This window comes from Triturus cristatus, chromosome 6, assembly GCF_964204655.1.
Source record: "Triturus cristatus chromosome 6, aTriCri1.1, whole genome shotgun sequence".
Lineage (NCBI taxonomy): Eukaryota > Metazoa > Chordata > Amphibia > Caudata > Salamandridae > Triturus > Triturus cristatus.
In genome coordinates, this window is record NC_140589.1 from 1,211,032,405 (window position 1) to 1,211,057,026 (window position 24,622).

Consider the following 24,622-nt stretch of genomic DNA (forward strand, 5'->3'; position numbering starts at 1 on the left):
CCTTGTCTTCATCTGTAACCTCCCATGAGGACTGGCCCTTTTACTTCTGTTGTTACACGGTATGTCTTTTTTAGTCTGTAAGCACTGTTTTCTTTAATGAGTTTGTCCTACTGCAGGCACGACATGCTTTCCTGAAACCTTCAGCTTGCCTTGCATGCTTTCACTTTCCGAGCAGCCCAGGACAATGGCGGCCGCTTCTTTGAATAGGTCTCACATTTACAAGAGTTTGAGCTATTGGCATTGTAAGTGACAATGCCTTTTATTTATGTGTTAATTAGCAAAACAGATAAATAAAAGGCATTGTCATTTACAATGCCAATAGCGAAACTCCCGCAAATACGACACCTATTGCATTGCAAATGCTTGTCATAAATGGCTATTGGTGCACGCTCTTATGTTCGTTTCTCACATGGCTGGTTTTCGTATACAGATACTGGTGCACGCTTGTGTCTCAGGCTGCGAAGCACCCATTCTGGCAGCAGTTCCCTTACTGCCTTTATTTGTACATGGATCCTGGTGCACGCTGGTGGCTCATGGCACACATTCTGGTGCTGGCTTCCTATGTGGCAGTTTTTCGTACAGGGATTCTGGTGCACGCTCATGCTGCATGCTGCACAGCACACTCTAATGCTGGTTTTCCATGGGAAACAGCCATTACAACGTGGCTGTTTCCACGCAGGACCTTAACCATGCTGGCATTGCACGCATACACTGTTACCACGCATAGCCTTCACCACGCATATTTTTTTACAACTTACGTGGTGAGGGCATATGCTGGTAACGGCACCTGCGTGGTAAAGGATATCGGCGTCGTTAGAGGACTGAAGATATCCTTCCGCTTCCTCTTGACGACATGTGTGCTGTGCAGTGCCTCGTCGTGAAAAGGTAAGGGGATTGTTAAATTTACTTTAAAGAATCAGGAGTCCAGGGGACAAATTTAGGGTTCAGGACGGGACCATATATTTTCTTAAAGGGCTGGAGGCTAGGAGTGGGTAACCCCGGATTCTAGATTTAAGGTTTAGAGAAGGGTCGGGTATTTTTTAACAGGAGTGGGTCGCACAGGGTACTAGATTTAGGGTTAAGAGAAGAGTCAGATACTTTTAACAGGGAGGGGTTGTGCTGGGGGACTAGTATTAGGGTTTAGGGAAGGGTTGGGAATTTTCAACAGGGTGGGGCCGTGCATGGGACTAGAATTAGGGTTTAGGGAACTGGATTAAGGACTGAGGGCAGGGGTAAGGGAACAATTTTAAAACGCATAGGCTTTACCATACATGCTTTACAACAAAATACGTTGTACAAGCATGCGTGGTAAAGGATGTATGTGGTAAAGGCATTCGCGTTGTAACGCATGCCTGGTAAAGGCATGCGTTACAACGGAATGTGTTGTTCTATCATACAACCGTTTTCCACATGGCAGGACAGGTTTTCCTACACAAATCTTGGTGCACGGTTGTGTCACACACAGCCCACTCTAATGCTGCTTTTCCACATGTTTGGTTTTCCTGCACAGATTCTAGTGCACGCTTGTGTCTTACGCTGCAAAGTACACTCTAATGCTGGTTTTCCAAAGGGGTATTTTCCATGCACTTTTCCTGGTGCACACTCGTTTCTAGCGCGGCACTGCACATATTTTGATGCTGGATTTCATACACGGATCTTGGTGCACGCTTGTATCTCACGCTTCACAGCACATTCTAATGCAGGTTTCCCACACAGCTGGTTTTCATGCATGGATACTGGTGCACGTTCATGCCTCACGCTGCACAGCACACACTAATGGTAGTTTTGATACACAAACCCTGGTGCACGCTCGTGTCTCACATGGCACAGCACACTTTAATACTGGTTTTCCATACGGCTGTTTTTAATGCATGGGTCATGGTGCACGTTTGTGTCTCACGCTACACAGCAGACTAATGCTGGTTTCACACATGGCTGATTTTCGTGTTTACGGATCCTGGTGCGCGCTCATGCCTCACCCTGCACAGCATAATCTAATGCTGATTTTCCAATGAGTTTCTCCAACTGCAGCCACGACATGCTTTCCTGCAACATTCAGCGCGCCATGCACGCTTTCACTTCCCTAGCAGCCCGGGACAATGGCAGCGCTTCTTTGCAAGGAAATAAGTCTCATATTTACAAGTGTTTGGGCTATTGGTATTGTAAATGACAATGCCCTTTATTTATGTGTTAATTAGCACAACAGATAAATAAAAGGCATTTACAATGACAATAGCTTAAACTCTCACAAGTGCAAGACCTATTGCATTGCAAATGCTTGTTTTTATTGCTTGTAGTACTGCCAATGATTGTGAATTCCAAAATGGAGAAAATCGGCATTCATTCAATGCGTACTTCTATGGGTGCAGATTTGCTACTTTTTTGGTAAACCAGTCCTAAATATATTTAAATTCCCGATCTAAAAAATTAACAAGTTAGAACTTCTGAGTGAAATCATGAGAATGAGAAAAGCCAACTTAGACATAGCAGACCCGACTTAGGGAGGCAGATCCAACTACCAAGTCAAGAAAGCATGTGTTTGAGGGTTGTCACACCCCAAACACAGCTCTGAAACTATGCACCTGATTTTCTCTGTCCAAGTCTTAATAAGAGCCAAAACGTTTTAGAAGTTTAGGAAATGCACTGCCATTGTTGCCCCCCAAAGGACTAGAGACATAAAGGTTTTGTGAGATAAACTCTTTTTTGGGAGGTAGTCATGTGGATGCGCATTACACACAAAGTAGATAGTGCACCATGTATTCCGTTGCTGCAAGCCTTACAAGTAACTTCACATACTCACAGATTGAGTATAGACATCAGGATAACAGCTGGGTTCCATGTGTTATTCCTCATGCCCAAATCCACAGGTTACTAAATCCTAAACAATACTGAGGGCATTCCTGGTTTGCAGGAACAAATGCCATTCTCTTGGTGGATACTGTGGAACTTTGTGGGACTGCAACCTTTCCTTCTTCAAGGAATCTGCTAAGGGTTGTGCAGACTCCTAGATTAGGATTTGATTTTATTAAAAAAAACTATAAAAACCGCTGCCATCCTTGATTTATAATCTGCAATAAGTCAGTAAATAAGTTGGTTCCCACTCAACGACAAGAAACCTTTTAGTATAAAACTCCTTTTAATTAAGAAAATCATACACATAAAAAAAAATTATAATGCATAAAATTGGTTCGGGTTGTGAAGATGAAGACTTCGCTCTGCAGGATTATTTGAAGATCTATTTGAAGAACAATAGAGAACAACTTCCGCAGCACCAGCAGGTCCAGGAGATCCCTCCAGCTGAGTCTAGATTCAAGCTTACATATCTAAACATTCTATAGTAGAATAATACCTTGACCAATGACCGTACAGTGAGCCAAACACATCATCAAACAATAGAAACTAAAGACCTAAAATAACTAAATACACCATCTAATAAAATGACATTATATATATAATCTCCACATTTCCTTTGAGAGGCTGTCATGACATGAGCCAGCACCAACCCAGCACGTAGGTAAGATACTGTCTGGGCCCCTGTTGCACCTATGGGATAAGTGATATTATGTGAGGATTCAGCATTTACTATCCATAAGGAAAACAGAAAGTCGGTGAAACAAAACCGTCAAGAGCCTTAAATCTAATTTTAGGACAAAGTTCAAAAGCACAATTCGACTTGGCTATAGATTAAAGTTTATCAAGTAGTATGTGTTGCTGCACTGGAAGCTAAGGCTGCACACTTATGTGTGACATTTGTGGGGTTGTAGAAGCATAAGTGTTTGCCAGAAGTGGACTTAGGCTGTTTAACATCGATAGTTCCCACCCCCAGCCCCAGAGGGCACTCTGGAGGGCGGAGTGCAGGAGGTGGTAGGGCCTAGGCTGTTTCTGTTGTTCCACTGAGTAATGTGGAATTGCTTGGGAAATCGGGGATCCCACTCTCGATTCCCCTTGTAGTTCCTCATTTTGGGCCATGATTCCCATAGACAGTCCCTGGAGGAATTTTTACCTGTCCCTGGAATTGGCACGAATCTAGGAATCCAGATGGTGCTGGTAAATCATGGCCAGATAAGTATTATCAAGACTCTTGTAATGGGCCCCTTCGGAATTGCCATGTGAGCTTTAGGGTAGGGTAGCCGCGTTCAAATCTTCATAAAATGTTTTTTTCCTCGTTCAAAAGCTACTATAACAAATATGATAATGATTTATGCTGCTGTTGGTTATTAAATTCCTCTTCAATGCTGTCCATAATTTTTTTTTTTTAATCTTCTGTTCTAAGTGGCTATGCTTGGGAAATAACCATCGATTAGTTAACAATGATGGACGATTTGGGCATTGTGTTTCTTTGAAGCAAAATTGGGGCAAATCAACAACTGAACCTCAAAAATGTCATTTGGGTGCAGAACTACGCTGAGCTTACAGGTGAGTTACTCTGTTACTCTGAAGTACAACTAGACGGTGGAACGTTGAAATAAAAGAGAAAGAGAAAATGAATGCAAGAGGGGAATCAGGTGCGGTGGGAAATACATTCGCCTTGCAACTCACGTTACAAAAAACACAGTGGATAAAGGAAACCCAACTCCCTCTAAAAGCTGATGACCCTCAAGGAACACAGAAAACTAAATCAATACAAAAAAAGGGTTTCACTTTGAGACTTTCAAATAAAGACCTTTTTTTCTTGTAAGCCTTTTACAATCACCTGCCTGTTCCGAGTCCCTCTGAAATGAACTGCCACCGGTCCAAAAACATAATGGGCGAATGACAAATGAGTGACTGCTGTTGATCCATCATAGAAATGTTTTCAAAGTACGGGGCTACAGATAGGAGGTGACTACACCCCCTCTCCTTTTAGGTAAGCAGCATTTCCCAACATGGAAATGTCCTTTTGTGCTTCTCCAATATACCCATGGTTGCTCAGCCGCTGATGTTAGGAATAATGAAATGTTTTCATTTGTTTTGTTTAACCCAGCTCAAATTTTTGCCTCCAAAAAAACATGTGGCTGAAACATTCAACTGTCATGGTTTGTTCTCATTTGTACCTCTTATGTTTGTGTGCATCAACTCTTTTGAAAATCTGGTGCTCGCCAGGAAAGTCCAGCATACCTCTCCATTCCAAATTGCTGGTCTGGGGCTACGGAATTGATTGAAGTGTGACTCTTTCCGCCAGACTTGTAAGTAGGCCAGGCCAAATCTATTGGCAAAAAGATGAATTCTCTGGAGTAGCCTTGTGAACCATCTTGAGTAACCACAGTTGCCTTACAATTGATTTGAGCAGACTTTTCGAGTTTAGCTTGGAGACCGGACAGCTGATGTTTGGCAGCTCAAAGACCAACACGTTTATAGCCAGTCTTGCATGTGATAAGCCAGGCCATGGGGTAACCCTGTTTTAGAGCCAGTATGCAGGGTAAGAGATAGATCTCCCACCCAATAAGGTGCTGGGAGGCATCTAGGTAAGTTATTTTCTCTCACAAAAGACTTGTATAGGAGTTCTCCATGTAGAATGGTTGAAAAGGTGTCAGTTCTTATTGGGAGGGAGACTGAACTTTATGTGCTGGCTCATCTTTGTTCTCTGACCAGAGCTAGCTAAGGCTGGATAACTGTGTCTTTCACTATGGCAAGATGATGGGTTTGTTGGGCAGGGTCTGACAGCCAGTTTGCACAGTGGGTGTGTAATTGACCAGCTAGGCAGACAGTTGTGCCTGACATTTGCATGAGGCTGAATTTTCTTGAAAAGTGAGTTATTTGGCATATGTTGAGAGTTGTGGAGAGCCTGAGGGAGGCTAGTGTTTCAGATCTTAACAGGTGCTACCCGTGGAAAGCCCTGCATGAAAACTTTCAGGATGCGAGGCTAAGCCAAAAGGTGCACGATTACGCACTAGACCTAATCCAAGCCATTGGCAGCCCTCTCCTGAGGACTCTGACAAAGGGGCACAGGTCCCATCTAAACCCAGGCTTTCAAGAGCTATGGAAATCAGACCCCCCAGGATATAGCGGCATGGATTCGCAAATTTAGCGGCACAAATATGGAAATTTAGCGGCACAAATATGGAAATTTAGCGGCATTTTTGCGGCACTTTATTTTACTCATAATCATTCATTTTTAGCCTTAAATCAATGGAAACTCTTTTAGCAGAGTATTCCACAGTCCAGCCCGAACTGCCAAGCCAGGTCCTCCCTGGACTGGAAACAAGCATCCTAGGACCGGTTTCGGAGTTTCACCCCTCTACAGCCAGGATAGCTTGATTCCAGTGGCATGGAGAGCACGGGTCTCACATCTGGGCATACCCTTCCCACTCAGGGTGACAAATGCAAAAACAACAGTTGATGGACAGAATGCAGAACAAACTAAACTGGGGTGGCATGGTGAGCAAAAGAATGATGGATTCCGTCCATCAATTGTGTGTCTTTTACATAGTAACCAGTGACAGAGGCTGCAGTACTAAGAATATTTTTTTTCTTGCTTGTGGCACATAGATATGTCACTGAAGTATTTTGGAGTTCATTTTCAAATGAAACTAATATGAATAGAAAGAAAGCGGCAAATAAAATACGTCGTGAATCTGGCAGTTTTAGATTGCCTTGCAGGGCTAGTAGTTCACACCCATGAAGGAAAAGTGAGAATGCAAAGTAGGTGTGGGTACAAAACTCGGACCAGACAAATGTGGTTGAAGGAAGGTCATTGGCAACGTCTACGTCTCACACCTTGACTTGCTACTTTTCGCTTGCTCTCCTAGGATTGGTAAGTCAGTCTTGACAGTGCCCTTGCCCTATCCCTATCACTGGTGCATATATGTCCATCTCCACAGGTGCCAACCTTTGAACATGATTAGATGGCAAGAAGGTACTTAGTCGACAATTGTGCTAGAATGTAGCTCATTCGTAACCAATATGCTGTTATTGCTCTGAGATGCTGTATTGAAACTCAATGTAAGGTGCAGCTGTAGGTAACACATACATAGTTGCACAGAGCAAACCGGAACTTGCTGGTGGAGAGGAGTTTATATAATAAAGTCCCTGCACCCGGCCTAGATTAGCACTAACGTGTGTCTAATATTCTTGTTGCATGCCTTCGACCAACGCGCGACGTCCCCCTTTCTCTCTTCGATGCCTCTGCCCTGTGATTTGTGACGACAGGCGGCTGCGCTTAGCCCCAGCACCAGTCACTGTTCAGAATCAGGCTTCCACTGCAGGTTACAAACTGGCAAACCCGCCATGTTATCTCTATAGCACCTCGCCAAAGTTGCTTTCACTATTCCAGAGTCTAACCAATCAAGGGCCGCCCTCTGAAGAATGCCTCTCCCTCAGGCCAGGCAGACAACATGTCTCTGGCTATTTCTGTGTGAGTTCTGAGCAAGGGAGCTGCGTGACACTGAAAGGTAATACACGTAGGTCATAATCCTTATAAGGCCCTAAATAATAGTTATCACAAACAAACACAACGTTCTTGCCTTTGTACCAGGACGGGGGTCCTCAAATGTGATTGTATTGACTTGTTGGCATCGGATTGTAGTAATGTGTTTTCTGCATATGCCATAGGTTTATTTGATTATTCTGTGGCTAAGGAGCGGCCTAGATTCAAGATATTGACAGGAAAGTTCTCTGCACAGTTTAAAAAGATGAGTGGTTCTGCCCTGTCCATTTTATCAGGTCAGCCCAGTGTTGTTCCTCCAGTGAATTCGACAGCTATGCTTGTCTCATGGAGGTGCTCCATCTTTTTCTTTTTGTTAAGGAATGAGATTGGCTGGTGATGCTGGAGCAGAAGGATGCTTATTTAACTATTCCTATTGCAGGGGAGAGGCAGGTTTTCTTTCAGTTTAAATGGAGAGGCAGTCATACCAATTTGTATGTTTAACTTTTGAAGCATTCTCTGGTCCATGGTGCTTTATCGTGATGATGTGCTTGTAGCGACCTAGTTGAGAGAAAGAAACATCGTATTGATTATATATATGGTTGACATACTGATGGTTTTACAATATTAGGAGGCGTTTAAAACACGCTAAGGTGTTTATTAGTAGGGAATCTGGAACTTATGATCAATGAGGACAAATCTGTAATGACACCGTGCTTGGACTATAGAGTTTTTAGGCTACAGGTAGCAACATTACAGGGGATTTTGAATTTACTAGCCGGACAGTAAGGTTGATAAGGATGGCAATTTGCCATTTACTGAACAAGGATACAGTCAATTTGAGGGGTTTAGGTCGAGGGATCTGCCTGTTGTCTTCAGTTCAAGCGGTGTCCCCAAGGCCCTTGCTTAATAGAACTCTTCAGACTTTGGTGGCAGAAATTTAAGAAGAAGTGGCTTTTGGTTTGGCGACAAGGTGAACTTGTCAGAGGAAGTAAAAGATGAGTGGAAATGGAGGATGGATAATTTAGAAGTCTGGAACGAGTGTGCTATTTTTGGCACATCTCAGCATTTTATAAAGGAATCAGATGCTAGCTGTCTCGGATAGGGAGCTCATTTAGATCTTCAGGAGACAAAGGGAGATAATCAGAGAAGGAAAAGGATCAACACATCAATTGTTTAGAAATGGTTAGTTTGTATTGAAGAGTTTCAGAGATCAATTGGGGAGTTGTCTGGTCCCATTGCACATGGGCAGTGTGTCAGTAGTTAGTTTATAAGTGCCGTAGTTGGGAGCAGGTTGATCAGTTAACAGAGCTGCTGAAGGAGTCATACCATCTTTGTATGAGAACACAATATTTCATTCAACCAAAGTATTTATTAACCAGGATTACAATGTAGCAGATTGGAATTCCAGATATGTTGGTGGATGACACCGAATGGAGGCTCAATTGTTCTTTTAAGAAGATACATGCACGGTGTATGTGAGCAGGCTGACTTATCAACGTTGGCATAACTTCTATTGGAGATTCAAGCTCAGAGGCACTAGCAGTAGATGCCTTCCAGGAGGATTGAAGGTGATTACGCTAAATTGCACCCCTATCTTCCTCCTCGCGATTAGCGCCCAGGATCTTTTATTTACCTACTAAACAATGATGGAGGGGAAAAACATTCATAACACGATGACAATATCATACCTGAAAGTACCACAAACTGCGACTTTAGGTTTGTGAGTTTATTATAAGGCCAAGAATAATAAGATGTATACACATCGTAAGATTAAGATGTAAAGATATAAGAAAATCAATACAGAGCCCATTCTATGAATATAAGTACTTCGGCATAACAAAAATAAAATGGTGAATTCGAGGATCGGGATGCAACTCAAAACTGACACAGAGTCTAGGTCCCTTTTCATCAGAAATAAAACAAATCTGTCCCTACACTGTACTAAGAAGAGATGCTATCTAGTACCCTTCCATCTATTCCCAAAGGTGTTAGCACATGTTGACTTCCTGAGAAGAACTCACGTCAAATGGGTTAGGGTGCTTAAGGCTAGGAGCGAGTTCTAAGATGCTCCTTTCTCTCCGAAAGCTAGCAGAAGTCTGGGGTCTCTGTCCCTGCGCATCATATAAAAAAGAATTCGATTCTTAGTTTCATCCTGGTAAAATTTTCCATTGCAACTTTTTAGGGCTCGCCCCTAGCGATGCCCTGCGTAGCACTGCTCGCGCAGGCGAGAGCCCTTTTGTCCGGGTTTGAAAATGGAGCCTGGAATCGCACACGCTTGTGCGTGTGCTTTTTCTTTTGGCTTCCGTCATTGGGCTTTGAGTGCGTTTTTTTTTTTAAAACAGAGCACGCAATAGGCCAAAGGTGGGCGCATTGCTCTGCCCATGGCCTATTAGTGTCTGTTACGCGCACCAAAGCCCATGTGGTTTCAATTATCGTGCCCAGACACGGGCGCGATAATTGAAAACATATGTCTCGCTGTGGCGCGTGCGCACATCACTCGCAGCCGTGTTTTTTTTTCTTTCAGTGCCGCTTGTTTACTTAATGCCTTTAGATCTGCTACGGGCTTAAAAACTCTACTTCTTATTTTCCTCTGCTGTTACTGTTAAGAGGCGGAAAGGTATGGCTATGTCATTTTCAAATGACCTTCCATGGGCTGAGGACAAGCCTTGGTGCTAAAGGAACCTCCATGTATACTTCGATGCCTACCGGTTTAGACTTTTAACAGGTGTCACCGTGGGGCAGGAGCCGTGGGACAGGAGCTCTCAGTGTAGCTCTAAGAAAGGAACTTTGGGACAGGCGTAGTGGGGTAGTAGACGTGGAGCAGGGACTGAGTTACAGGAGTCGTGCAGCAGGTGTTAATAGACAGGAGCTCCATGACAGGATATGTTGCAGATGTAGTGTTCCATGAGATGTGTGCAGGTGCAGTGGGACATGGCAGGAGTCATGCTACAGGAACTGTGGGCACATACATTTGGGGCAGGGACCGTGGTATAGGAATCTAGGCACGAGACAGTGATTGACGGTGTCTGCACTACAGGATCAGGAGCAATGGGGCTGGACTTGGACAGGTAGCGCATTGTATTGTAACATTTATATAGCGCTTAATACCTCTATGTAGGTGCTGAAGCGCATGCCTGGGTGGGTATATGGTGTGATTGGAACTGGTACTGAGAGGTATTGGGAGTAGAAGCCGTGGAGCTCGACGAGCTAGGGACAAGAACAATGTGGCAAAAGTCAGGAATACATTACCAACGGGAGCTGTGTGTTGGCGCTACATGAAAAACGCTTGGAATTGGCGCCGGCGGCTAGAACTGCATGTTGGCCGGAATAACTGGAGCAATGTGTAGGCGCTGGGCAACGCTAGCTTTGTGTTGCCGCCGGGTGCCAAGAGTTGTGTGTTGGCGACACATGACAAGAGGTGTGTGATGCCTTTCAGTGACAAGAGTTGTGTGTTGGCGCTAGGGGACAAGGGCTTTGTGTAGGCGCTGGGTGAGAGAAGATACGGGGCAGAAGCCGTGCATGTGCTCGGCGGAGAGCACGGACCCTGCCGAGATGTGATTACAGCTTGACTCGCCGATAATAGGATTTCGAAGGCATTTAGATGATACATTGTCATTGCCGGGTGCAGGCATTCCGAGGGAGTCCGATGGGGACGTTAAGCGACGCAAATTATTGCGCTGCGATTGTGAGAATGCGATGGCAGAGCTGTCCCTGTAAATGGAGAGGGAGGAGGGGGGCAAACAGTGTGACGCAACGCTAGGGGGGCGGGGGGCATATTCTAGGACTGATAGAATGTTCCTTGAACACATACATAAGCGCTATCTGTGCTGAGAGAACGCAAGGTGTCAGCTAGGTAGAGAAACCAAAATTACAGCTTTGGCCTACCTCCTCTGAAGATGCACCCCTAGTGGGACGCATTTCCTTCCTATGGAAAGGTGAAGGCAACGTGCGAGCACGCACACACTCTGACATAAAGTAACGTACGGACACACAAATGCGCACATGTGTACACACCCACATATGCACTCGCAGACCAAGGCATACCCAGGCACTCGTAACAAGCATTTGCAATGCAATAGGTCTCGCATTATTAAACTTAGAGCTATTGGTGTTGCATTATTTAGCAATGCCAATAGCTCAAACTTTAATAATGCGAGACCTATTGCATTGCAAATGCTTGTTCTAAATGGGGAGGTTCACACTTTCTAATTAAGTTTCTTTGTTCAGCGTGGTGACCTTGATTCCCAGAGCAGCCAGACACGAAAGATACCCTCCCTTCTCACTTCCAACTGTCTTCAAAGCATTCCTTGGATCTTCTCCAATATGAAAATAACGAGTTGGCATTCCGATACCTGCAGTAGGGTGAGAACACTGCTATTTCTTGAAAACAACATGCATTTCATTATTTAATTCTCAAAAGGCCAAGGAGGTGCAAAACAAGTACAGTCTTGGGCCTAGGAATTTGGGCAATTTAAACAAAAACGATTACATTATATGGCTATAAATTGTCCTGCTTTCTGTATACGCAGGCATGATGACAAATACATGATCATATTATAACATGGCACTACAATAAATGTGTAAATGAGCCTAATGAATACATGTTCATGATTACTAAACAATGCAAACTATATACTGTACCTAGGTGCATGACAACTATAACTATAATGCACCCATACAAAATAGAGTGCTGAAAGCGCTCTATCAAAGGAATATGAAGAGTTATGCATTTTCACATTTTATTATATTTGAGGGGGCTTTGATCAAGGGGAGAAGTCTGAGTTGTCAGTGGGCGCAAATCACTTCTTTCTGGATGTCTCTAAACTTGTCTACAGGAGTCATGGAGTTGATGATAGAGGAATGTTTCTTAATTCTGACAACATAGGCTGTGATTGGGGGTTGGAGAGGAAAGGAGCAACCTATGGTAATGATTGACATTTGCAGCCATTTTGTTTGGAAGATATCCTACAGTTTGGGAGATTATCGTTTCATGAGAGGCTTCAGAATTCCTCTGGTAGTCTTGGGCACTGGGTGCAAGGAAGGGAAATGCTGAGCATATGGAAGCTCTGGATAAGCTGATGCATGGAGAGTTGTTTAAACCCCATGAAGGCTTCTGAATTAAGGGCGATAATATTTATTTTTAGCAGATATGTTCAAGAATGGGTTGAGGTAAAAAACTGCATTTTTAACGATCAGCTGTTACGGCAGGCCATTAATTGAGTGAATGAAGGTTTGACGGACAGGAATACCTTGGTTTGCACAGTTGGTGTTCAGATTGTTTGAATCATGGACAGTGAATCTGTATTTGAGTTTAAGGGAGATGAGCTGGAAATTGGCTTTGCTGATATGTTTAGTTTCTTTTTAGGAGAGATTCTGCTGTCAAGGTAATTAGTATTATTATCCGTATGGAGTTACTTTGAAATTTTGAGGAGGACAAAGACAATCCCAATCATATTACTTTACCATATCACCTATTATCCTAAGTCTGCAGAAAACCTCAAAATATGTGTGGTGAGTTGCCTGAAGGAATGTCAACAGTATATCTGTAGAGCTAGTTTAAGTTCCAAAAGGCAGGTGTGGACTATCTATTTATTTCAGAGATGAAGCCTTAAAGAGCAGTGTCCACTGGTTCAACCGTGAAATGGGTGCAAGTTGTTATGCAAGAGGCTGTTTTGGCTATGACAAATTTTAAAATTCATTCTGTTAGGGAAACAATGAGCAAAAGTTTTAGATTCCTTCTATTAGGGGCACAACAACGAGTAAAAAAGGGTAAGGTGCTTGTAAGGGGAGAGTAAGACAGCTATTTTGGCTAAGGCACAAAGTGTAATAACATGACTTAAGGAATGATGCTAATGTGTGCGAAAGGAAGAAAAACCAGCACGGATGAAGCCAGGGCATTGGATCTAGTGTCAGAAGTTATAAGAAAAAAAGAGTGTTGGGGTGCTGGAGTGTTCTGCACATAGGAGAGACATTCTAGTTCTAAGTTTCATTATTGTGTTGTTGTGTTTCTTGGAAGCTGCCGCTGAAGGAATGGCATTAAGGGAATTAATGCACGCCTATGTGCCCTAAATAAAATGTTCTCCCGCCCTTAGACTTAGAGTATCATTGTGGGTCTTACAAAGGTCTACATCTGTTCCTAATGCATTGGAAACAAGAATCAACACAGAAAGCGGGTCATGGGCAGCTTGCACTGAAGAAGTAGAAAACTATCTCTGAACAAAGGAACAAGCTGGTGCCCTCTTCACACACCAGGCAAAATAGATTTTTAGACCTAGAAAGATGTTCAATCTGTTTGTCCAGCTTGGACAAAGCCAATCTTCCCAAACGAAAAGCCCCCATCTTCTGCACATCATGTTGGTCAAATGGGTTTCAGTAATACACCAAGTCATGCAAAAACTCACAGATACACATACCCCTCCCCCATTCCTCACACTATCTGAAATGTCCACACACGATAAATGCAATAGATCCCAGTTATAGAGACTGGATAGACCTTTTGCTAGGGAGTGCCTGTAGCCACTGTCTAAAATGGCCTGTGGCTCTGGGCTATTACATTGGCGTTACCTTTGCCAGTCACTGCATAGCCTAAAGGTGAGGAAGGGCTTGCCTTCTAATCTGCTTTCTGCAATGTAAGATAGATTCCCTTCATCTTGAAGTGCCAGAAGACCAGAATACCATTTAAGTTTTTCATATTTGTTGACTATCGCCATCTCTTGTCTTTCTTCCGTGCCAAACATTGTACTAACATGCATGTAACTATTATCTACTATTATAATGACCCCATTGACCAACATTTGCAAGTCCTCCGACTTCTGTTGTCCTTCTTACAAAACTCTTCAGTTCCTTCTCTTGCAATGGTTCTTCTAAAAGCTGTTCCTTGTACAGTTTCTAAAATCCACATATATTTTGCAGTATTTTCCCAGTTGCTTTAAAAACTCTTCATCTTTCCTCTGACCTTTCTTCAGAAAGAACCAGTAACAGTCTCCATACTCACCTTGAGTCCTGCTTGGCAACTGGCCTCTTCATCTTGTGCCTCTATTTATATTACTCTGGACATTATCAATGCAATCAAAGTGGAAAAATCCTTTCCCAATACATTAATAGCTACGTACCCTGAAGAGTGAACCTTTTGTCTGTACACTTATTTCTTTGCTCATCATAGCTCCAACTTAGGACACATTTTTATTAAAATTGTTTCGGACCTTGCTGAAATTGATCTTTGTCTCCAACCTCTTAGTGAATCCATATTCACTTCTGCTCCCTTCAGATGAGCCTCTTTGGCTATGCTGACAATCTGTGCTTAAGGTCCATTTACATCACATAGATTATTATGGCACTGTTTAGGGTACTCTTCATGCACTTGACTGGATCCCTTCCTAATGTAACAAATATTGGCAATTGCAAAAAGAAGAATTGATGTACAGAATGCAGAACAAAGTACAGAGATCTGGGCCTGAATCCATCATTTGTTTTGCCCTCATGCCATGTCAGTTTGAACCCAGCCATATGCAAATGAGTCTTGACCCTGCTCCCTATGGGAACAGTCCTGCTTGAACTGCCAGGCCAGGTCCACCCTTGACTGGAGACAAGCATCCTAGAACCAGTTTCGGGTTTTCACCCCTCATTCACCAGGCTAGCTTGACTCCAGTGGCATGGAGAGCATGGAACTCCCGCTTGAGCATAACCGTCCCACTCGGGGTGGCAAATGCAAAAAGAACAATTGATGGACAAAATGCAGAACAATCTCATACATTCACCCCAGTACACAGATAAGGGCCTAAATCTATCGTTTTTTTGCTCCCCATCACATTCCAGTTTCATCCCAGCCATGTGCAAATCAGTCTTGATCCTGCTCCCAAATATTGGGAATGCCAGCAGGTTTGTCATTTACATAGTGCGCAGGTCGGGAGTGCACACGCCATGCTAATGTCCAACTTTTTATACTAGAGTGCAGACAAACACATCTGAAGAACAGATACTATGGAAAAAAGTGCTGCTTTATTTGATGTACCATCATTTTTTTCTGATGATTTGTTCAGCACTTGTTCCTCATTGTTTCCCATTGTTTCCTTGTTTCAATTGGTGGTACCTCACCAATTGATTTTAAATGTAAAATCACCCCTCATGCATTCTAGTAGAGGCAGAAATAAACGCACGGACAGCCAATTAAAAAACAGTGAGTGCAAAAAACTCTTGTGGGCTGATCCAAGATGTAATTGACAAAGTCTGAAACCAATGACTAAAGTTTTTGGAGCAAAGCAGAAGCCAAGCCAGTGGCTCAGGTAGACTTAGCCAAACCCCTTTAAAGCAAGTAAACTCAAGTGCCTTACATGACAAACGAAAAAGAAAAGGTTATCAATTCCGCATCCAGATTAGGCATAGCACATACCATCTCATCAATCACTTTCCTTGAACATTCAGCCCTCATTGCTCTTCAAACTTCTTCATCCATTGGTTTAAGAATCCATTCTTTAATGTTCTTCCCTGTGTGGTCAGTTTGCCCCTTACTCCACACTTCGAGCATGTCATATCCTAATACTGAACATATATTTAGCCCGTGGAGGCTTCACCACAACCTTGTTAGGTTGATACATTTTCTCCCCCTCAACTCATTCGTTTCACTAGCATCAAATTGAAAGTTTATTAATCAAATTCTGAATTTCCACCCCTATCTCCAAAATGGTCAATGTCTTTGTTTTAGTCAGGATTCACCAGATTGCCCTGGGTTTTATACTGGTTTCTTTGTGACTTCATTTCTCAGACTGCTTTAATCCAGGAAGTGGTTCTGATCACCATCTTAAATTGGTACAATTATAAGTAAATCCTAAATGGTTCTAGCATGTTAAATGGGTTAGGTGCCTAAATGAGTGTGTGTGATGGTTTTTCTACAGCAAACACTTAATCGGGAAATAATTCAATGCTGAACTGATAAGAGGTCAGGGAACCATGTAATAATTAGCATGAGGCTGAAAATAGGTCATTCTTGTGTAAAGGTGGGAAGTAGTCCTTGAAAAGATGAGTTTGCATTTGCTTCCTGATTTGCAGAAGGGTTGGAGTCACTCAAATGTTATTTAGAATAGTGCTCCAAATCCTATGTATGCAAATGGAGATGGTCTGTTTTTTTGTACCTTTACATTACCGGCGATGTCCTAGTTTGGGGTTGTTAGGCAGAGGTACTTTGCTCTCGGCAAGTATGGTAGATGTTGTTTGCGAAGACCTTGTAAGTTATTCAGCAGCTTCTTCCTTAGAGTGATGAGGTCGACTTTTCACACCATGATAAGGCATGGCCCTGTAAGTGGGATGCCTTTCAGAGGTGCCAATGCAGTCGCTAGGGATAGGGAGCCACTGAGTAGAGCCTCGTTTATATAAAGGTGGAAGAGAACCAATACGCACATTGTTGTTCTGAAATCCACTTCTGGAAGGAAAAGTTCCACTTTTGTCTGGTGTGAGAGCTACTACTATGCAGTCTTTGTGTTTCAGATTGTGTGAGGCCTTTGTCAAGGGCGGAATTTGACATTTTATCTGCAGGCTTCGGAGTGAAGCCATCAAGATTTCTATCTGATAGCCAGTTTTGAATGCTTGTTGCTACTCATGCCCACTATGGCTATTATGCTGTGTAAGCTGTGTCCAGGATGCATAAAATAATTTAAAAAAATTGGACCCAGCCCAAGAAATAAAGTAACCTAGCCTATGGTCTGAACACTGACAAATCAGGAATAGTCTAAAACATCTTATTCTGTCATTGTTTCCAACCTGCTTTTCAAACATGTTCAATTCCTCTGCATCATCTTTTCCTTCATCTCTCTCCTTCGTTAAAACCTTTAGCAGTGTCTCAGATCCAGTCTCTTTCCTTCCTCTTCTCTTAACTTCCCTTCACCCCACCCCCTCAAAAGTGAGTTGTGAAATCATTATGTAATGATATACAATGTCATGCACCTTGCACTGTTTTATGCCTGTCAGCTGTCAGAATATAAATTTATGTATTGTTCATCAGGATCTGAGCTCCACTATATCAATGAAATAGTTTCTGCTTGCCCAAAGTGGATGCTGTACTCAAAAGGTATTTCATACATTATACAGCATATTTGTAACGCTTAAAGTAATACTGTATTTAATGTTTTATATTCCTAAGGGATTCCCTCTCCACCGACCATTGTAAAGGCAGTGAATATCTCTGCACATGGAATTCTGCTGTCCTGGAAGCCCGGCTTTGATTCCTACTCGTCCTTTAAGAGCTGCAGAGTGCAGGTAGGATTCTTTTGCATATGTCGTCCTCTAGTCAGACCTGAGGTGTAGAGTTTGGTTGCTGTTCTTAGTTGCCCACATAAGTTTTCTTACAAGTTATAGAGGCAGATGGGTAAGACGATGGCCTGCTGGACAAGACATACGTGAAGCAATCTTATCTGCTGAGTGAATATTATCAACATTCTGATGTTACACGTCTTATGCAACTGTGGCCATTATAGAAGAAGTATAACTTAAAAATCTATTCAATAAGTAGTTTACTTTCATTAAATATCAACAATACGGTAAACAAAAAGTGCAGTTCATCTTTGTGGTAACCATGCATAGTGACACCCAGTAACACATCAACATCCTTTCGCCAGTTTCTCATCCCCCTTTTCTTTTCATCATCAGCTTCTTTGACCTCAGCATAGGACAGTTCTGTGAGGCTCTAGATCATTGACACAGTGGACAACAAAGAGATTTTGGCTGGGCATTAGACAGCCATTCACCCTTAAGAATTCCAGTAGATGTTAAGGTCCTCTGTGCCCTCATTCTAACACACATACACACCTCAATGACTCCACCTTGGCCAACACAATGGCTATTTCTTTAAACCAAAATTTTATAACTAAACATAACATAGAGCAGATCAATCATTACACAGCCTCATGTCATGAGACCCTTGCCACAATTAATAAAACCAATATGGCCTGAGAAACCCCACAAATGTGTGGAACGTCACACCCAAACTGCAGAATACTACACCAGACCAACAAAAAGGGTACACAGAGATTGATGAAACAAAGTAACATTGGCCTTATCCTCTTCATATAGTAACTTTTAGAGGATGAGGTGCTGGTGAGGTTTTGAGTCAAATATAAAGATGTGAGTTTTAGGCTGTACTGCTGGAGTAGAACATTAGTCACATGGTCCGACCAACCAAAATAGCCAGTAAATAATTTCGACTACATCTATATCCTTAAGCTAGTTTAGATTTACCATTCATATCCCTAAATCTCTGTACATATGTTTTCAAGATATATAGGTGTACAGTTAATAATGGTAAATCTATACTTATCTATATTTACACACCATTCTGATGGCACTCTATTGTTTCCCCTTGCCGGCCCGCACTGGCTTCAACCCGAGCTGCATTATTTACAGAGCAATGAAGACCAAGACACCCAGTTATATGGTGGACATGCTCATCATCTCTGGTGGTTCTCGGCACACACACACACACAGATGAAACCGTCAGTCTGCATACTACGAAGTGTAAAAAAGTAAAAACAAGGCGGAAGGCCTTTTCCATCTATAATAATAAATGAGCTTATAAAGCACATGGCTACTCCTATAGGAGTGTCCTAGCACTAGAGGGTCATAGCGAAGCAGATTAAGTTGAAAAAAGAGGATGCAAATAGGTCGCACCAGTCTTCCTGAGAAATCTGTAGCTATAACAAAGAGCTTTAAAAGCAGCACGCTTCTTCACTGGAAGCCAGTGATGCTTGAGACGTGCTGTGCCCATGGAGGTCCATTTAGAAAGATTTAGTAACACTTGAGCTGCCGAGTTCTGAACCCACTGGAGTGACTGAGAGACTCCCAAAAACAAGATGTTGCAGTGATTCAATCGCGAGATGACTAAGGCTTGGATCACTGTCTTTTGATTAGATAATGGTAGGAGACCAATGAAGGTTTTCAGTGACTTGAGGATCCCAAAGCACTTGCCAGCCAAGGCCCTAATTTGGTCATTAAAGGTGAGACTTTGGTCAAAACAAATGCCCAGGTTCTTGCTAAGGTCAAGACCCTGGGCATTTGGTTTGACCAAAGTCTTACATTTAACCAGTTGGTGAAGGAAAAGAGCCAAGAGGCACGGGTCGCTAGTCTGGAGACCAAAGGGCAGGGCGATTGCCCAGGATCAGAGCCTCCGTCTTACCTGTGTTTAACTTCAGGCAGTGAGGTCCGTCAATTTGGCAACCTCTGACAGGCAGGCCCTCAGGGAGACAACCCCACTGTCCGAGTTCTGAGGTAAGGTGGTGATCAGCTGAGCGTCATCGTCATATCCTAAAATATCAAAGCTGTGATGCTCAATGACACCAGCCAGGGGGTGCATGTAAACGTTGAATAGTGTGGGGCTCAAGGAGGAGCCCTGAGGCCCGCCCTATACAAGTGGGAGCACCTTCGATCAAAAAGGCTTCTGGAAAACCTGCAAAGATATGGTCCTTCAGGAAGGATGCCAGCCATTTTAGGGGCCCTGTGGCTGACCCCGTAGCCCCACTGGCGCTCCAATAAGCGGCTTTGCGATACGATGTCAAAGGCCACACTCAAATCCAGCAGCAGAAGTGCTGCAGTGTCTATGCCTCCAGGATCTGAACAGTGTCCCCATACAATTTAGGAAAGAGTTGAAAACGCATCTCTTTAAAAACTACTACATCACAGTGCATAAACAGTCCATAAACCAGCTACCCCTCCTATCACTCGTCGAGTTTATGCTTGTCTTTGACCCTGTACAGTGATCAGTTGCCTTTTGCCTATGTTTGTGCTGTAAAAATACCACATACATGTATACATGAAATATTGGTGGATGATATTCTAAAGTCAAAACTTTTTGTAGCTCAATATTATGAACTTGATATTCTGAAATGCAACTGATTTTAGCCACTCAACTTGCATTCACGGTTTCCTAGTTGGAATAAGTTCCTTAACTAATACTAAGAGTAAGAACCCTTTGCATGCTTTGACTTGTATTCCCTTTTCTATAGTTGAAAACAAAAAAACCTATGTAATTAGAGTGCAAACTTATGTTGGCTTAAAACCGAGTAGCTGAAGGTGGAAATTCACACAAGTCACAGTAAAGTGTGCCTGCTTCGCAGTGCAGTTGCAGAACCAAAGTATTTGGGACAATACTTCCTGGGCGTGCTCCATCTGGCAGGTCTCACTAACAGTTAAACTCACGTGTTTCCTGATGAAAAGTAGCATATATATATTCTCAGCAAAGTAAAGAGGTTTTCTTATTTAATCCAATGAGTTCACAAAACAATAATATTTTTTTTCACGTGGGTCTACTATCATGTTTTACTCAGGAAACAGGATTCAAAAGAAATGTTTCCTGCAGCTTCATGTTCAATTGAAGGTCATCAGGAAATGGGTGGTGCCTTGTATGTTTTACAACAAAGTATTCCAGGCCTTACGCAGGTTTGTTTCTTTTCCGCAAGGCTTTCTGATGTGAAGAGTGAATATTGGAGCTGGCTGTTGTGGGTTTATCGCTCTTCTTTCTCTAGTGGTCACAACAGATTGCATTTTTACTTGCCCATGAACTCGGACGTTGTGGCTCTCAGGCCATCATCTAGAGTTCATTTGAAGCGTAACATACATCATATTAAATGTGTGTAAAGTGGATCTACTCAAAATTAGCAAATTTTTGTATTTGTAGAAAAGTGGTGTTACTCCATCAATACATATGGTAATCCCCTTTCAGTGACTGGTAAATCCCGGTCTGTATGCACCAGCAAAAGTGCACCTCTAAATGTAGACCAAAATATGCACACAAAAAAGTTTCCACAACTTATTTTGCATTTAAACATAAATGAGCGACACTATCATGCAACTCTACGCCACTCCTTTTTAAGCCACTCCACACCATGGCACTCTACGCCTTTCTACTCTGTGCCACTCAACTCTTAGCAACCCTACCCTATCCCATTCTACACCACGCCACATCACTACACTGTAAGCCACACTACTCAACTCCATTCCACTCTACCCCACTCCACTCTCTGACACTATACTCTCCACCACTCCACTCTCTGCCAATCTACTCTCAGCCAGTCCTCTCTACGTCACCCACTCTAGGTCCCTCCACTACAGACCCCTCCACTCTTGGCCACTCCATTCTACCCCACTCCATTCTACCCCACTTCACTCTACTCTGGTGTAGGGTAGCCTGTAATGTATGTTGCCCATAATATTGCCTATAATGTTTTACACCGATTCGCAACTTTTCATCTTTATCTTTATGGGCATTCATCATACATGTATTATTAAATTATACCTCATAGAAATTATACCTAATGACGGACAGTACTTGAGCAAATTTCTTTTTTTCAGGGTGCAAATTTGTATGTGTACATTTTATATTGAATGCAAGCAGTCACCAATCTTGCTTTCATGCTTATACATGTATTTGCACATAATTAAGGAGCATTCTGGGAGTATTATAAATAGCCTCCGATTGTTCTGGTTTGCAAATGTGTGCACATTTTTATTGTGGAACCAATATCAGTAATGAGCCTATCTGTCTAGTGGACAAAATAAAAATGAAAACTGTTTGTCTTAGACCACAAACGATATGTAGTCGGCGTTGGGTGATAGAAATAACGCAACCCTGTCGTTCTTTTCTCCCCATTTATGGATATTTATTGCAAATGCATAACTCGTCACTGGATATCTTTGGATATTTGTGTGCATGTTTAACCAAAGTATGTCCTTATCTTTTTAGTATTTGATATTTTCTGTGCTTGCTTTTAGGTGGTTGACGTTGTTCCACAGATTAATTCTTCCATCATGAGCTACATCACTTCGGTTCCCCCATATGAGTATCACATCCAGCAGCTGCAGGCCACAGCTACGTATAACATTAGTGTTGCTTGCCAGAATGAGGTTGGCTGGTCTTCGGCAAGTGCCTGGATCATGGCCAGCACCACGGAAGGAGGTAAGTGGCAGGGGAATTTCAAACAACAGGCTCAGAGTGTAAGCTTATTAAAATACTTGAAGTTCTTTAGACCTAGAACACATTAATTCAGCGACACAGAGTCCATTTTTCGCACTTTGTATTCATTGTCCAGACTTATGCGGTAACAGCATGAAAAGTCACATGATTTACACTGTAGTATTCACATGGTTAGCTTTCAGAACATATGAGCACAGACCAAGAAATGGCAGACTTATCTAACGCAGTGCGATTTAAGACTTGACTGACAATGAGCATGTGAGCCACATTACCTTTGCACTTTTTGGTGAATATTTGCATAACCGCACCTTGAGTTTGGACTTAGAACAAAAGTCCCCTGCACAGATTTGTAACTTTGTGGTGCCCCGCCATATTATGTGTTCCTGACAACCCAGTGTTTTTCCCCTGTGCGTTTTAAATTATCCTAACCACAGGGGCAGCTCCTCCGTTACGGTGGAGGAGCGTCTCCCTACTGCTGGAACCAGCAGATGCATGTAAAATAAGTCTTGAGGGTGGGGACATCAGGAGAAGGAGGAGTACTGGGCTCAGGGCACTGCCAGTGCACATGTAAGTGTGGCCAGCCGTCTTAGGACTGCCGAACGGATGTGCGCACTTGGATATCTCCAAACTATTGCTTGGTGATATCGGCAGGCTCAGGAGCACAGCCTGCCAGTCCTTACTGGTGCGTGGAACCAGCCCAATCCACCCAATCCCTACACTTCTCTCATGCTGGGTAATACCAGCATGAGAATAGCATCTGGATTGGTGCAGGGAACTCTGGGAGCCTGTGTGAACATCGTCTGAAGAGGCAGCGAGGCGGCGGACGTCAGACTGCAGGTACATTTTATTATTTTATTCTCACCTACCTCGCTGATTTTCCCACCTAGCGGCCGCCACTGCCTATCCAACTGGATATGCTTGCTATGTTTTATGTTTTGGTCAACATTTGAGCTACGATCTCGAATCCCAGGAAGCCAATGTGTACCCCCATTATGAGTGTGAGTCGCTACTATCATCTCAACTCAGGTTATGTGGTGGCTGATGGTAGTGGCTGCAAGTATTTTAGTCAGGAGCACTGGAATTAGTTTACCTCCATCTCTGTAAGGAAATTGCTTACCTGCTCTCCTCTGTAAAAGTTCCATTCAGACCCAGGAACTAGGGTATTTTGCCCTTATCATGCCTAGTTCTTGACTAAATGGTTATTATTACAGAAGTGAATAAGCAGAACAGCTATCTATCAAAGAAACATTGTGACTGAAAATCTGCATTAAACAGCATTTTATATCACTACCTGCCCTTTTTGGCCCTTAATTCACAAAAGATTCATAAGCCCTAATCTTTCTCTGATGTGTAAGAATGGTGTCTAGGATTTTCTAGTGTTTATGCTGTTCTAAACTTCTTGTATGGGCAATAAATCAAATCCCTATGGGCTCACCCACAGATTTGCTTATTGGGCTAGATGTCTTTTTATCACCACCAGTGGCGGCTGCCTCGGAATAGGGGTGGGGAGGTTAAAACATAAAAGAAACATACCTTTTCCACGGACGTATGCCTCTCCTCCATCCTCATGCAGCACCGGAAGCAGCCTGGCTCCCAGGTTTTCCAAGCTAATCATTACGCTGCATCAGCAGCGTCGTTATTGGTCCTAGCAGCCTATTTGGCTGCTCAGGCACTGCCTGGGCATGTTCTTCACCGGGGTATGCAACACATACAGATGGAGAACTTGCTAAGTACGCATTACGGTTTGGCTGGCCAATCATGCGCATTTAGGGGGTGCAAACTACTCCTCACTTAGCTCTGGCAGCTCAGCCCCGCCCCACCCCAACCTTGCTCCGAGTCCCGCACAGAAAAATAAAATTATAATAACGTCTTGTTATTATCATTTTCTTTTTCTTTTTTTGCACTGCTCAAAGAGCAGTGGGGCCAAGCTCCTCTGCCTTATCGGAGGAGCCGCTACTGATCACCACTAGTTGATCCCTCAAAGAAGAGCTGCCCCGCTTTGCCTTTTATGTATGATTTATCTAACTCCTTGCATTGTACTGGTGACGTAGCTTCATGCTACAAACCCTGTTGATTCATGCTAATGATCAGGCTGTCCACTTTTTCAACAAAGCACACATTTATTGTAATGTACACATGTGTGCCTAAAAAGATTCCTTCAACTCATATTTTGGCCTAGGTGTAGAACCATATAATAAACATGGTTGTAAAAATGTCATATGTATATACAATCAATGGACACTTATTCAGTAAGGAAAAACAACAGAAGAAAGAGGATAAAAAGGAGAGAAAAGAAGCAGAGAGGGAAAGAGAGATTGTGAGGA

General features: G+C 42.9%; 1 protein-coding gene across 2 annotated transcripts in view; it reads left to right on the forward strand.

The window, feature by feature from the left end:
* Nucleotides 1-24,622, forward strand: part of MERTK (MER proto-oncogene, tyrosine kinase) — a 374,986-nt gene that overhangs the window by 251,913 nt on the left and 98,451 nt on the right. For both annotated transcript variants that reach the window (XM_085612117.1, XM_085612118.1), the window contains exons 6-7: nt 17,478-17,593; nt 22,097-22,280. In XM_085612117.1, the coding sequence (XP_085468243.1) occupies nt 17,478-17,593; nt 22,097-22,280 (300 nt within the window). The remainder of the gene's footprint in view (nt 1-17,477; nt 17,594-22,096; nt 22,281-24,622) is intronic.